Here is a 13,989-nt window from a genome sequence, read left to right as displayed (position 1 = left end):
GGAAAGGACTGGTGCGTTCTGCACGAGTGTAGACCAGTAACTAAACTTTGCTTGCTTCAAGAAGCTGCAATTTAATAGACCAGTAACTAAACTTTGCTTGCTTCAAGTAGCTGCAATTTAAAGCTTCTAATTCAGAGAATTGTTTTTTGAGTTCTTTTGTATAAATTTATTGGCTCCATTATGTAAATATTATTTTGAATTGTTCCTGGCCTCCTGCCATTCTCAATTAGGGGCCGGGGTGTTGGAGCCAAAATGCCCTTCTGTTTATTTAGTTTTATTTTAACTCACGGTGCAGAGGTTTGGCTTTATCAGTCACCATGGCAACCACCACAGGGGGTGGTTACCCATATATACTGATCAGTGGGTGACGAGCCCCAGGTGCGCAAGGGGAATAGCCATACAGTTTTTGACCGTGTCTTGTCGTGTTTGTGTCGATGTGCCGTATAGGTCGGCGTTCAGTGTTATTAGTAAAAAGAGTTTTTGTATATATTTTTTGGTTGATAATGGTCAATAAAAGGATTGGCATATCGAAAATTATACGAGCTCTCTGCACATTGAATTATTCAAGCACGCGTCTTACTCAAGCCAGCCCACTTGCCCCTCGCAGTAGGCTTATAGGTAAAGGAGTCTACAATCACCTTTTGTAAATTTTGGATGTAGATATAAAAACAACAAATCAAAACGATGACACGATTGTCCCCTCGCTCACAAAAGAAAAATAAATGGAATTGGACATTTCTATCTCAACATATGACCATTTCTTTGAAAGTCATGCTCCACATAGACACGAATGGGCTCTCCACTCTAGCTAAAATCAGATTTTTACCGTTCCTTCCCTTGTTTTCCGATCGCCACACAGGCCACGATTGTCGACGGAATTACACAATATCGTACATTACCATATTGCTACTTTAAGAATTATTATCGAGCAGTGTGTTGAGTGGCAAAACTCCCTGTGAATGAATTTTGTAGACTTTGAAAAAGCCTTTGACAGCCTAGATAGGGAAGTGCTTTGGAAACTCCTAGGTCACTATGGCCTACCCTCTAAGATCATCAACCTAATAAAGAACATGTACCAGGATTTCAAGGGCAAACTGTCAAGACACCTTTGCCATCACAACAGGGGTGCGGCAGGGTTGTCTTCTTTCTCCTTTGATTTTCCTCATTGCCATTGACTGGATCATGAGAAGAACAACTGAAAATCAACGGACAGGAATCCAGTGGACCTTGTTTACCCAGCTCGAGGACCTGGATTTCGCAGACGACCTTGCGCTAGTCTCTGAAAACCACACACACATGCAACAGAAGACTATGGTTACAGACTAACAGTGACCAGCTTGGACTCAAGATCAACACCGGAAAAACCAAGACCATGAGGTTAAATCTAAAAACACATGATCCAATCACACTGAGGGGAGAGGCCATAGAGGACGTGGAGCACTTCACCTACCTAGGGAGTAACATCAGCAGGGATGGAGGAGCAGACAGGGACATAGAGGCACGCATCAGCAAAGCACAGGTAGCATTCAGGATACTCAGGCCAATCTGGTTGTCCAAGCAACTCTCCAACAACACCAAGCTATGGATCTTCAATACCAATGTGAAGACTGTCCTGCTCTACGGCTCTGAGACGTGGAAGACTACTGAGGGCCTCACAAGCAAGATCCAGGTGTTTGTCAACAAATGCCTGCGCTACATCCTCAAGCTGTGGTGGCCCATCAAAACCACAAATGAAGAGCTGTGGAGGATAACCAACCAGGACAGCATAGCTACCACCATCAAAAGGAGAAAGTGGAACTGGATAGGGCATACCCTTAGGAAGGACTCCAACAACATCACTAGACAGGCCTTGGACTACAACCCGCAGGGGAAGAGGAAAGCCGGTAGGCCGAGAAACACCTGGAGACGTTCCACACTCCCAAGACCTAAAGAACATCGGAGTGAGCTGGAAAGAAGCAAAGGCCCTGGCCCAGAAGAGAGTGAGATGGAGAGCTCTGGTGGACGCCCTATGCCCCCCAACGGGGTAAAGAGGATTAAGTCAAGCACATTACCCTTCACATGTATCTTTTCAACCGTTTGTCCTAGAGACTTGCGGGTTGTGCTATTGTACTCAGTAGGGATATCCTCTTTCATTGGTCTATGTTGACCACTCCCCTGATCCGTAGGCCACACCCCCTTTTTGTATCTTTTAAACAGTTTGTCGTAGAGACTTGCGGGTTGTGCCATTGTACTCAGTAGGGATATCCTCTTTCATTAGTCTGTTGACCACTCCCCCGATCCTTAGGTCACACCCCCTTTTTGTATATTTTGAACCGTTTGTCGTAGAGACTTGTGGGTTGTGGCATTGTACTCAGTAGGGATGTCCTCTTTCATTGGTCTATGTTGACCACTCCTCCGATCCTTAGGCCACACCCCATTAGGCAACGCCCCCTTTTTGTATCTTTTGAACCATTTGTCGTAGAGACTTGCGGGTTGTGCCATTGTACTCAGCAGGGATATCTTCTTTCATTGGTCTATGTTGACCACTCCCCTGATCATTAGGCCACACCCCATTTTTGTATCTTTTGAACCGTTTGTCATAGAGACTTGCGGGTTGTGCCATTGTACTCAGTAGGGATGTCCTCTTTCATTGGTCTATGTTGACCACTCCCCCGATCCTTAGGCCACACCCCCTTTTTGTATATTTTGAACCGTTTGTCGTAGAGACTTGCGGGTTGTGCCATTGTACTCAGTAGGGATATCCTCTTTCATTGGTCTATGTTGACCACTCCCCCAATACTTAGGCCGCGCCCACTTTTTGTATATTTTTAACCACATGTGATGGTTCGGGGACTGCAAGTATGTCGTACAACAGTATGGAGTGTAGTGAGGGAGAGGAGAGCGGGGGTGAAGGGTGGAGAAAGGTGGAGAAGAAGAGTAGGGAAAGTGAGGGGAAGGGGAGGAAGAGGAAGAAAGAGAGGGGAGATAGCTTGAGTGGGTCAGATGGTGAAGGTAGAGGCAAGGATTTGACAGAAGTGTTGAATATAGTGGTGAGATTTGAGGGAGATGGGGGAGTTAGAAAAATAGAGCCGTTAAAGTTAACAAAATTCATAAAGGCGCAGCTAGGAGAGGTAAAATGTGACTCGACGTGACCAAACCCGATTTGATCCGGTGAGAAACAAGTGCCAGAAAAGGAACAATTGTCTTGCTCTTCAGAAAATCGAAAAAATCGAAATCTGTTTTTTTTTTTTACATCTTTGAAATGTCAATAATGTGTTCCCTTATTTGCCCTTATTTGCAAACTTAAATACAACTTGTAAATGAGGTAATTATTGTTATATAGTTCGACAGTATTGTCTCTCAATACTGTGGAAAAACTACAGGCGAGGGCATTTACGGTGTGGGTCTGTCAGCTTAACAGGTACTTAAGAGGTGTTGAAACACACACAGCCAAACCACTCTCCTTTCTTAGCAGGGAGAAGAACAATGTTTATACACTTTATCTTAATGTTATAAGTTATAGCAACGCAACAGACGCAGTGTCCATATAAAAAAGATTAAAAAAAAACGCGAGTCCGCGAGGGTGTATTGTCATTAAATTAAACAACATTAAAACACATTTAGAATGTCACGAATTTGATGAGCGAACGAATTTCGTTCGAGTGAATTTATTGCAACCTAATGGTATAAGAAGTAAATTCATTCAATAGGGAAACTCAAAGAAAATAACAAACAACTTATTATCATTATAGGACGCGTTGGTTGTTGTTGTAGACGAACGCGCGCTGGCAATTAATTTGAAGACAAGACAAACGTCTTTCTGGGTCTGCATCCCCTTAACAATTGTGTGTATTGAGCTGTACTGTATTATTGCAACTTGGCTTGAATCCGCAGCAGTAAGCCAGATAAACAAAATTGTATTAACGCGCCTCGTTAAATCCTCCGCTGTCTCCTCCGCTGTCTCCTCTCTCTCAGTGCTCCACTGTCCGGCTGGCTGCTCTGCCTGTCTGTCTGGCTACTCCGATCCAATCACATTCAGTGTTTCTCCCCCCCCACCCACAGTCTGCGAATCAGAGCAGAGTAGGGCGGGTTTTCACGGAATGGAAACAGTCTCTTTGCTTGTGAAGAGTGGCAGAAACGCCGCTACGAACAAAACAGTTATTTTGATGCAGCCTTTCCTTGCTGGTGTTTGTGAGGTTTAGTGAGTTAACAGAAGGTTAACCTTTCACTACCACACTACAGAAGGTTAACCCTTTCACTGCCACACTACAGAAGGTTAACCCTTTCACTGCCACACTACAGAAGGTTAACCTTTCACTACCACACTACAGAAGGTTAACCCTTTCACTGCCACACTACAGAAGGTTAACTTGATTGATTGATTGAAAACTTTATTAACAGATTGAAGAATGGGTACAATACAGTACAGCTCAATACACACAATTGTTAAGGGGATGCAGACCAGAGAAAGACTTTCGTCTTGTTTACATCAGGGTCCCCCATTTTCAATTCATCGTAGAAAATAATGTTATGAATGCCCGAAAACATTTGTGATGTCACAGTATGATGTCATAATCAAACATTCTAGAACATTTGTGTATCTATTCAACAATTCTCTCACAGCTACAGAAGGTTAACCCTTTCACTGCCACACTACAGAAGGTTAACCTTTAAATCTAAACATCTAAATGCTTATTGATGTAGCCTTTCCTTCAGCCAATACCTTGACCCCCAACATTACATGGCTTATGTGAGGCTTCCAACAAACCTTTCACTACCACACTACAGACGGTTAACCCTTTCACTACCACACTACAGAAGGTTAACCCTTTCACTACCACACTACAGAAGGTTAACCTTTCACTACCACACTACAGAAGATTAACTCTTTCACTACAACACTACAGAAGGTTAACCTTTCACTACCACACTACAGAAGGTTAACCTTTCACTACCACACTACAGAAGGTTAACTCTTTCACTACAACACTACAGAAGGTTAACCTTTCACTACCACACTACAGAAGGTTAACCCTTTCACTACCACACTACAGAAGGTTAACCCTTTCACTACCACACTACAGACGGTTAACCCTTTCACTACCACACTACAGAAGGTTAACCCTTTCACTACCACACTACAGAAGGTTAACCTTTCACTACCACACTACAGAAGGTTAACTCTTTCACTACAACACTACAGAAGGTTAACCTTTCACTACCACACTACAGAAGGTTAACCTTTCACTACCACACTACAGAAGGTTAACCTTTCCTTATAATACATTTACATTTAGTCATTTAGCTTTTAGACTTACAAGGCAAATACTTCAACTGCCACAACAACTTGCCACAAGACAGAGTCATTGCCATAACAAAAGAGCCTGATGCAAGGTGTTAATGTCCCCAGAGAGAGGGGGGCCATGGAATACAATGCATTCTGGGTAGGGTTGTAGTTGATTCATTCACAGGTGTGAACCTCTCCACAAGTTCGAAGACCATTCATCTCTGAATGCCTTTACTGATATCTCCATGATTCATAGGATGTAGCTTGAAAAATATCCCACCAAAATGTTCAAGTGATGGCTTATTTTTAAGGTATGAATCTGTACTTTCACAATATGTAAAAAAAAAAAATTGGACCTTACCTCAACAAGTCCCGCGCCCCCATGCCCAGTCACAAATACGCAAAAGTATTGGGAGATGGAAACTTCATTGTAGGTTGTGTAAGTTTAGAGCAGGTGGAGAAGGCAAAGAAAATGAGTAGCATTGGTCAAGTTAATATCTCTAAAGTAGTAAGAGTTGGGGAGAAGAGGGATGGTGGGTGCAAGGGGGTAATAGCTGGAATACCAATCGAGGTTAGTATGGAGCAGTTGGTGGTAAATTTAAAGAGAGACACACGCAATGGGAATGTTAAAAATGATGAAAGGATGAAAAGAGGAGCAGAGAAGAAAGAGACAGAGACTATTGTGATTCAATTTGAAGATGAGGATGTTCCAAAGGAGATGTTTTTTAGGATATATGGTGTATAGGGTTAGGGAGTTTGTACCGAAGCCACTGAGGTGCTATAACTGCCAAGAGTTTGGGCATAATATAATATAGCCAAGTCGTGTAGAAAGAGGAAAAGATGTGCTCGATGTAGCGGGGAGCATGATTATGGGGAATGTGGAGTGGGAGTGGAGCCAAAGTGCTGTAATTGTGGTAAGGAGCATAATGTTGCGTATTGGGGTTGTGAGGTGATGAAATGAGAGGTGGTGGTTCAACAGGTGAAAATGAAAGGCAAAATCTCATATGCAGAGGCAGCTAGGATGGCAGGACAGGAAAAGCAAGATACGGAACAGGGGTTTAAAAAAGGGGAATTGTCAGTAAATGTAGTACAGGAGGATAAAGAGAGGGTGTGGGAGGAGGAGAAGATGAATGTGTTGGCCTTTGTGGCAGGAGTGATTAATGCAACAGCTATGGTTAAAAGTAAAACGGACAGGATCAAGTTAATTGTTAAGGTGGCAGTAGAGCACATGGGCATGAAGGGTCTGACATGGGAGGAAGTAGTAAGCGAGTTGAATAAGGGGAGTGTGAGTAATCAAGAAGTCCAGAGTCAGGCCACAGGAGGCGAAGCCTGTCTCACAGAGGGGGACTCAGTCAGGAGGAAGCAGCATTAGCTGCACTCCATGATAGTGAACGCAAAATGGACATTGTAGGAGGTAAAGGGTACCAGAAGATGGCGGTATTGCAACATTAAGACCACATCAAGCTAGAGAAGGTGGCGGTAATGCACCAAGAAGGTTGTGCCAACCGCCAATAAAAATCAAAAGAAGAAGAAGAAGAAGACTTGCGAGTTGTACCATTGTACTCAGTAGGGATATCCTCTTTAATTGGTATATATTGACCACGTCCTTAGGCCGCGCCCCCTTTTTGTATCTTTTGAACCGTTTGTCATAGAGACAATACAGACCCTCTCCCGTTGGCCGGCGGTGCACAGGCATCACCCACACTTTCACAATTTCCCTGCGCGGAATTGTCTATTTTGTCTATTTGTCTAATTGTCTATTTTTTTTATTAATTCTTTTTTAATTAAAAACGAAGGTTCGAACGTCCGTTCGAGAAACCCTGACGAAGTCTGAATCACTTTATTCAAATTGAGGATTTAGTTTGAGGATATAAAAAAAAATTATAAAATTATAATTTTTTTATTAAATAATTTTTTTATTAAAAATTAAGGTTCGAACGTTCGAAAAACCCTGACGAAGTTTGAATCACTTTATTCAAATTGAGGATTTAGTTTGAGGATAATTTTTTTTTTTTTTTAATAATTTATAAATATATATTTTTTAATTAAATTTTTTTATTTAAAAACAAAGGTTCGAACGTCCGTTCGAAGAACCCTGACGAAGTTTGAATCCCAGAAACAGGCTTCGGGGACAGCCTTACCAAACATTATTTATATCATTCAAATGGCACTCAAACATGTTCCGTTGTGATGTCACAGTATGATGTCATAATAGAACATTCTAGAACATTTGTCATGTCACAGTATGATGTCATAATAGACCATTCTAGAACATTTGTGATGTCACAGTATGATGTCCTAATAGAACATTCTAGAACATTGTGATGTCACAGTATGATGTCATAATCAAACAAACTACAACATTTGTGTATCTATTCAACAATTCTCTCAGAAGATCTCATTGTGCATCTTGAAACTGTACTAAACAGTACTGAACAGATAGACTAAACAACATAGATTGAGGCCTGCATTTCTCAACCAAGGTGCCTTGCCTACCGTTTTGCTGTGGAAAGAGACAATACAGACCCTCTCCCGTTGGCCGGCGGTACACAGGTATCACCCACACTTTCACAAATTCTAGTTCTAGAATATTGTAGAGTTGTGGACAAATGTAGCATCAATGCCATCCCTAGAGGCCACTCTGGGTCCTACGGTCAATTATTGCTCGAAATGGTATCAATTTGCTTTTTATTCAAATAAATTAGTGCACTTGTGTGATTCTTGATCACTGGTCTGCCCTAAATACATTTTGAGCTTATTACTAACTTATTGAAAACTAAATTCAAATAAGACGATGGCACATTCATATATTTATTAATATTATTGCTTCCATATTTGAATAATTGAATCAAAATAGACTATTATGCACGTTGCACTGTTTTCTTTCTTTGGCACAACATTAAGTAAAAACAGAAATAAAGTCTCCATTGTGAGTAGGACCTACTAACTAGACCGTCCATCTGTCCCTTTAAATGTCGGCTCACTCTCATCCATGCTTCTAGAGCACCGCCCTCCGCAGCTGCCATCTTTTCTAGATCGATTCTAGACCAAATAAACTCCATACTGTACGCTACTATGCTGCCTTACAGGGGAATACGGGCTTTGCAAACGGGATTTTGCTGTTGCCGATTTAGGTGAACATATTTTTATATGAGTTAGTTGCATTGTTAGTTGCACAGACGATTGATTCTGACCATAAACAAAGGCTGAGAGAGTGCTTTTGTTTAAATTTCAAAGTCTAAATTTTTTTGTTAACCTTGTAGTTGTAGCCTAATAATAACCTACATGACAACGGCCATACGAAATGATAATAAGCCCCCTGACTCGTGGTGGCGGATGACGACAATGTGATAGTGGTGGTCAGATAAGTCAGATAAATTTGCCAATCTAAAAAAAAAAAGAGGAAGCCTGTTTGAAAGCTCCTTGTCGAACAGTGTAAAAGGTAATCATATTTCATGTTTGTTAGAGTGGATATTCTCTTTTGGAACACAATCCTGCATTTATGTCTACAGGCATTTGTATTAGTTAGATTTGACTTAATATGTGTTCTAGACTGCCTAATGTACAGTCTCCCATCATTATGTATATACTCTGTCAGGATATCTGGGTAACAGTACTGTATATTTGCATATCGCATATGTCACAAATTTAACAGTACTATATACCTGTATGTCATAAATGTCATGATATCATGTATTTTGGGTATGTCATAAATGTCACTATGAATTGAAAATAGGGGACCCTGATGTAAACAAGACGAAAGTCTTTCTCTGGTCTGCATCCCCTTAACAATTGTGTGTATTGAGCCGTACTGTATTGTACCCATTCTGCAATCTGTTAAATAAAGTTTTCATTCATTCATTCATTCTACTACTATAGTTAATAATAATAATAAAGGAAGGTATTTTAGAAAATACTTTATTCATTAAATAAACATACATACCTTGATTACTATTCTGTGGAGATGATCCAGACTCTGTGTTTGTGCTGAACAGGTGTCAGGTGCTGTAGGTCAGGTGTCAGGCACCTTAACCCTCCCGCCCGCCATGGCCCAGAACCAGGTCATCCTCCAGTTCCGCTTCACCACGTTCGGAGACTGCATGATGGAGAAGATGAACTTCCTGCGCCGCCAGAGGCGCTTCTGCGACGTGGTCGTGCGCATCAACGAGCTGGAGGTGCCGGGCCACAAGGTGGTGTTCGCGGCCGGCTCGTCCTTCCTGCGGGACCAGTTCATCCTGCAGCAGGACGCGCGGGAGGTCCAGATCTCCCTGATACAGGAGGCGGAGGTGGGCCGCCAGCTGCTGCTGTCCTGCTACACGGGCCAGCTGGAGTTCCCCGAGCTGGAGCTGGTCCACTACCTGACCGTGGCCAGCTTCCTGCAGATGGGCCACATCGTGGAGCAGTGCAACCAGGCCCTCAACAAGTTCATCAAGCCTCAGCCACAGGAACTGCAGGTGGACAGCAGGGGGAGGGACAGGAAAGAGGAGGCGTTGTCCTCCCCTCCCCAGAAGGAGCTAGAGTATCCTCAAACACAGACTAGTCACCAGGAGGACGGCACGGTGGAGCAGGTAGAGGACGAAGATGGTGACGATGATGCTGATGATGATGCTGATGATGATGATGTCGATGTCGTGATTATGCAACGCAGTACCCCTCCCCCGCCGCAGAGCCAACACGTGCAGAGGGACGTGCCGGAGAGCGACATCACCATAGTGAAGGTGGAGTCGGTGATGGACGCAGCAGAGAACTCCCTGGCCGGCCACGTCCCCGCCAGCTCGGCACCCACCGCCGCCGCCCTCCACTCCCCCGAACCGCAGCATTCCCTCATCAACTCCACAGTGGACACCCACCCACCCGCCGAGATGGAGATGGCGTTGCCGTCCGTGCCGGGCCACCCGCTCGGCCTACCGCCTCAGTCGTGGAAGCAGGGCAACCAGGGTGGCGGGTACCAGAGGAACCACGACAAGCCCATCCAGTGGTACCACCAGTGCCCCAAGTGTCCCTGCATCTTCAAGCAGCTGGAGAACTACACCAACCACCTGAAGATGCACAAGCTGTTCATGTGCCTGCTGTGCGGCAAGACGTTCACACCGAAGGGCAACCTGCACCGGCACATGCGCGTGCACGCCGGCATCAAGCCCTTCCAGTGTAAGATCTGCGGGAACACCTTCACGCAGAAGTGTTCCCTGCACCGGCACATGGGCATGCACGCCGGCATCAAGCCCTTCCAGTGTAAAATCTGCAGGAAGACCTTCACGCAGAAGTGTTCCCTGCTGGACCACCTCAACCTGCACAGCGGGGACAAGCCCCATTGCTGTAACTACTGCGAGATGGTGTTCGCTCACAAGCGCGTCCTCCTCAGGCACCTCAAACAGATCCACGGTAAGAACAGCTTTGACAACGCAAACGAGCAGAGTTTGCAGGATGGGGGGCTTGACTTTGAGTACGGCCGCGTATAAGACTTTTTTTTTAAATGGATCACTGCCGTAGTAGGCCAAGCCGTTATGACCATGGATGTTATTGTGGACCATATTTTGCTGAGTCATTTGCAGGCTAAGTAGTGGTAGCTGCAGCATAAAATGCCTTCATTTCATACTTGAAAGTTCAGCATTGTAAGATAAATTAACAAATATAGAAAATAAAGAGAGAATAAGAGTCGCTGTATTCGCTGGGGCATGTTGAATGGATGAATGAACCTCTTTTTGTATGTTCTGTTTAAAAAATAATTAAACAAAAAAGTGTATGTGATATATGTACAGTCTACTGTAGGCCACTGTAGGAATTTAAATAATATAAATCAAATAGATTTTTTAAACTGAGAGAAACTTGAAAGAGAATGTAATTAAAAGGTACTGCAAGCGTTTTTTTTTATGACAGTAGGTGAAGTGACAAGGGAGGATGGTTCTGTTCTGATATACAGAACCAGCTTAAGCTCCTCTGCGTTGTGATTTTGTCCAGTACTAATTCCCTTGTACTTTTCAAAGACCAGGAAGTGGCCTTGTTCGGCGGCAGCTATGCAGGAGAATGAAGAGAAGAAGTTGTATCAGCATCTGTTTTTAATTCAAAGTAACAAGTGAACAATGATTCTGGTTCAATTAAAATAAAGTGTGCTATAATATTAATGTACCAAAAGCACTAAGCCGCTTGCCATTAATATTAGTCTAAGAAAGCAGTTAAAAAGAATGGTCTTCGTCGTTGAGTTGTGGATTGTCTTTGTTTGTCTGGTGATAAACAAAGAGGTTCAGTTCTCGTTCCAAAAAGCTCCTTCTCCGTGTTCTCCTCTGCTTGCTGTCCTCTCTGTGTATCGGGAGGTGTGTTCTTGTGTCGGTTCCGTTTCTGTGGTCCTTGTAGAACTCCTGAAGTTCCCTTTTATCAATGAGCCTGGAGTGTCTGCGTGATGTCACAGGAGTGACGTCAAGAAGATGTTTTCCTCCAATCACGGGCTCTCTAAGTTTGAATTTGAAAAGGAGGTGGCCTCTAAGCAGACCAACTTACTTACGCCTTTTTTAAGTCAGAGTTGAATTGCCTAAACTAAACTTAATACATTTGTTATTAAACCCAAGATATATTCGAATTGAGATTGATTTCATAAACACAGACATATAATTTTTGAATAGTTTCTCTTGATGCTAAATGAGAATCACAGTATTCTTGTCATTAAGTCCACTTCTATAGTTTCTAATAATATTCTTTTAACTTAAATCACTATCTATTTTATACAGTTAGTATTCAGCACTTTGAGTATTTTCCAATTTAGTTTTAGAAGTGGCTTAATTTCAAAACTCGTGATTCTTTATCATAACCATAGCATTTTTCATATCATTCTGTTCAGCATAATTAGTTCAACATAACAGTAATATTTACAGGTAGTTCACATTCATTGTAAACATCCTAAATCAGTAAAAACACCTTTCAGTTATTTAACAATAATTTCTATTTGAAACTCCATACTGATCAGACCAGTTGGGTTGCACCTGTGTCCCCAGGCCGCGGGGCAGGAGATAGCGGCTACATGTGATGCGGTGACCTTTTGTTTTAGCTGTTTGCCCACACCCATTGTAAACAGTTGCTGTGTTGTCCATCCTGTAACTAGATCTCCTAGTTACAGCTGCTTGAAGGAAACCTGTTCTTTGGCCGTTCCCAACTGCTAACAGCACTTGTATGTAAATCCACCTTTGTGGTGAGCACAATGTTAATCAATCTCTGTAAACACATACACCCTATGAACTAAGTCACTATAAGACTAGACCCATGATCCATTCATTTTGCACATGACTTAAGTACATTTTAGGATTTATGGTTATCAAATAATACTACAGTCCACACTCGGATAGAGATTAACTATCCTTAATTAGCTAGTATAACATGCTAACCATAGATCCTAACTTCCACTTATTGCTTTCCACTACCTGGATAAAAATAAAACATTTTAAATCATACTTGGATAAAATACATACGGCATCCCACACTCGGATCCTAAAAAATCAAAACAACATTCTTTTTCTACATCTCTTTCCTATGTATAGCTCAAACATCTTTATTTGCAGTCCATTTTCATTCACTGTGTGCAGTCTTTGACACTCTTTTTCGTACCAGGATCAATTTCCACTGGTTTCCCTTGGGGGTATCAAATTCTGACTTGGAGCAGGGAGAGGGGGGTCAATGTCTACTGGATTGACCTATCCACCCCTCCTCATTTCTCAGAGATGGTGCAGATCAAAACTGTTGATCTCACTCTAACTGCCACTCACATCTCTTGGCTTCAAACAGGGAGGTAGAATTAGAAAGCCACCTTTTTGCCTTCCGATCCCTCCCCTTCTTGTCGAGGCCTGGTCGCCTCGTGCTGTCACTCAATAGGGGCATGACCCCCTGCTGTATGCCCCGTTCAGTTGAAACAGGAGCTCTTTTCTCGGATGTCAGTTGCGTCGATCTTAGGTGGGGTGATTAGATCTCCCCTCTGGCGCTGTCACGGCTGTTGTAAGAAGCATTTTGTATAAAAGTATTCTGTACTTCTGTATGACAACTATTAAAGAAACTTGAACTTGAAAACTTGAAACTTGACAGCCGGAGCAGTTGATGAGGCCTTGCAGCCCTTCTCCTTGTAGATTGCCTGTCGTTTGGCCTCTCTCGTTCCCCTCCGAAGCCTCAAGACTCGGTCACTGCGTTGGCCGGAACTCTCAACGCTTGAGAGTTACGCTTCTCCTGGATCTCTTGGTACGCGCAGTGTTGTGGTTCCCCATGGAACCGCTGGGTAGACACTAGCCAGTGTCCTGGATCAACAGTACCGATGGAGTCCTTGGTCTTCCTCGTACCACACTCTGATGACTGCTGACTCCCCAATCTCCCATCCGTATCCTGCAGTGAGTATATATCGCTTCGGTGGACAACGCAGGTTACTTCTATCACAACAATTGATTGAGAATCCATATTTTCCTCTCTCAGACACTCTTTACTGTTCTGAGTTTGACAACTTTCTTTTCTTTTCCAAATCATTTATCTATATATTCCATGGCTTCTAGATCGTTAATATTAAAAATTCAGAAAAATTCACAGGGCTCTCATTATTTTGTGCTGTACTATTACTCCACTACCCTTTGATGTGGAATATCATTCTAAACATCATACCTCCGTTCCTGGACAGCTACCTCGGGCCGGACAGCCAGTACTGACGAGAGCCCCCTCCAACAGATCCTACACGCACGGCAACAAACCACAGTCACCTT

The 13,989-nt window shown here is 43.0% G+C and overlaps 1 protein-coding gene across 1 annotated transcript; it reads left to right on the top strand.

Annotated features, from left to right (window-relative positions):
• Positions 1–9,312: 9,312 nt before the first annotated feature.
• LOC311223327 (zinc finger and BTB domain-containing protein 26-like) lies at positions 9,313–10,725 on the top strand (the record flags this gene model as incomplete). The annotated part of the gene is made up of 1 exon (XM_084308119.1): positions 9,313–10,725. The coding sequence occupies one exon, from the start codon at positions 9,313–9,315 to the stop codon at positions 10,723–10,725; it is 1,413 nt and encodes a 470-aa protein (XP_084164245.1).
• Positions 10,726–13,989: the final 3,264 nt, after the last annotated feature.

Source organism: Notolepis coatsorum (assembly GCF_963971535.1).
Source record: "Notolepis coatsorum genome assembly, chromosome: 2".
In the NCBI taxonomy this organism is placed as follows: domain Eukaryota; kingdom Metazoa; phylum Chordata; class Actinopteri; order Aulopiformes; family Paralepididae; genus Notolepis; species Notolepis coatsorum.
The sequence above is the reverse complement of the archived record's forward strand: the minus strand, read 5'-3'. Positions and strand labels throughout refer to the sequence as shown.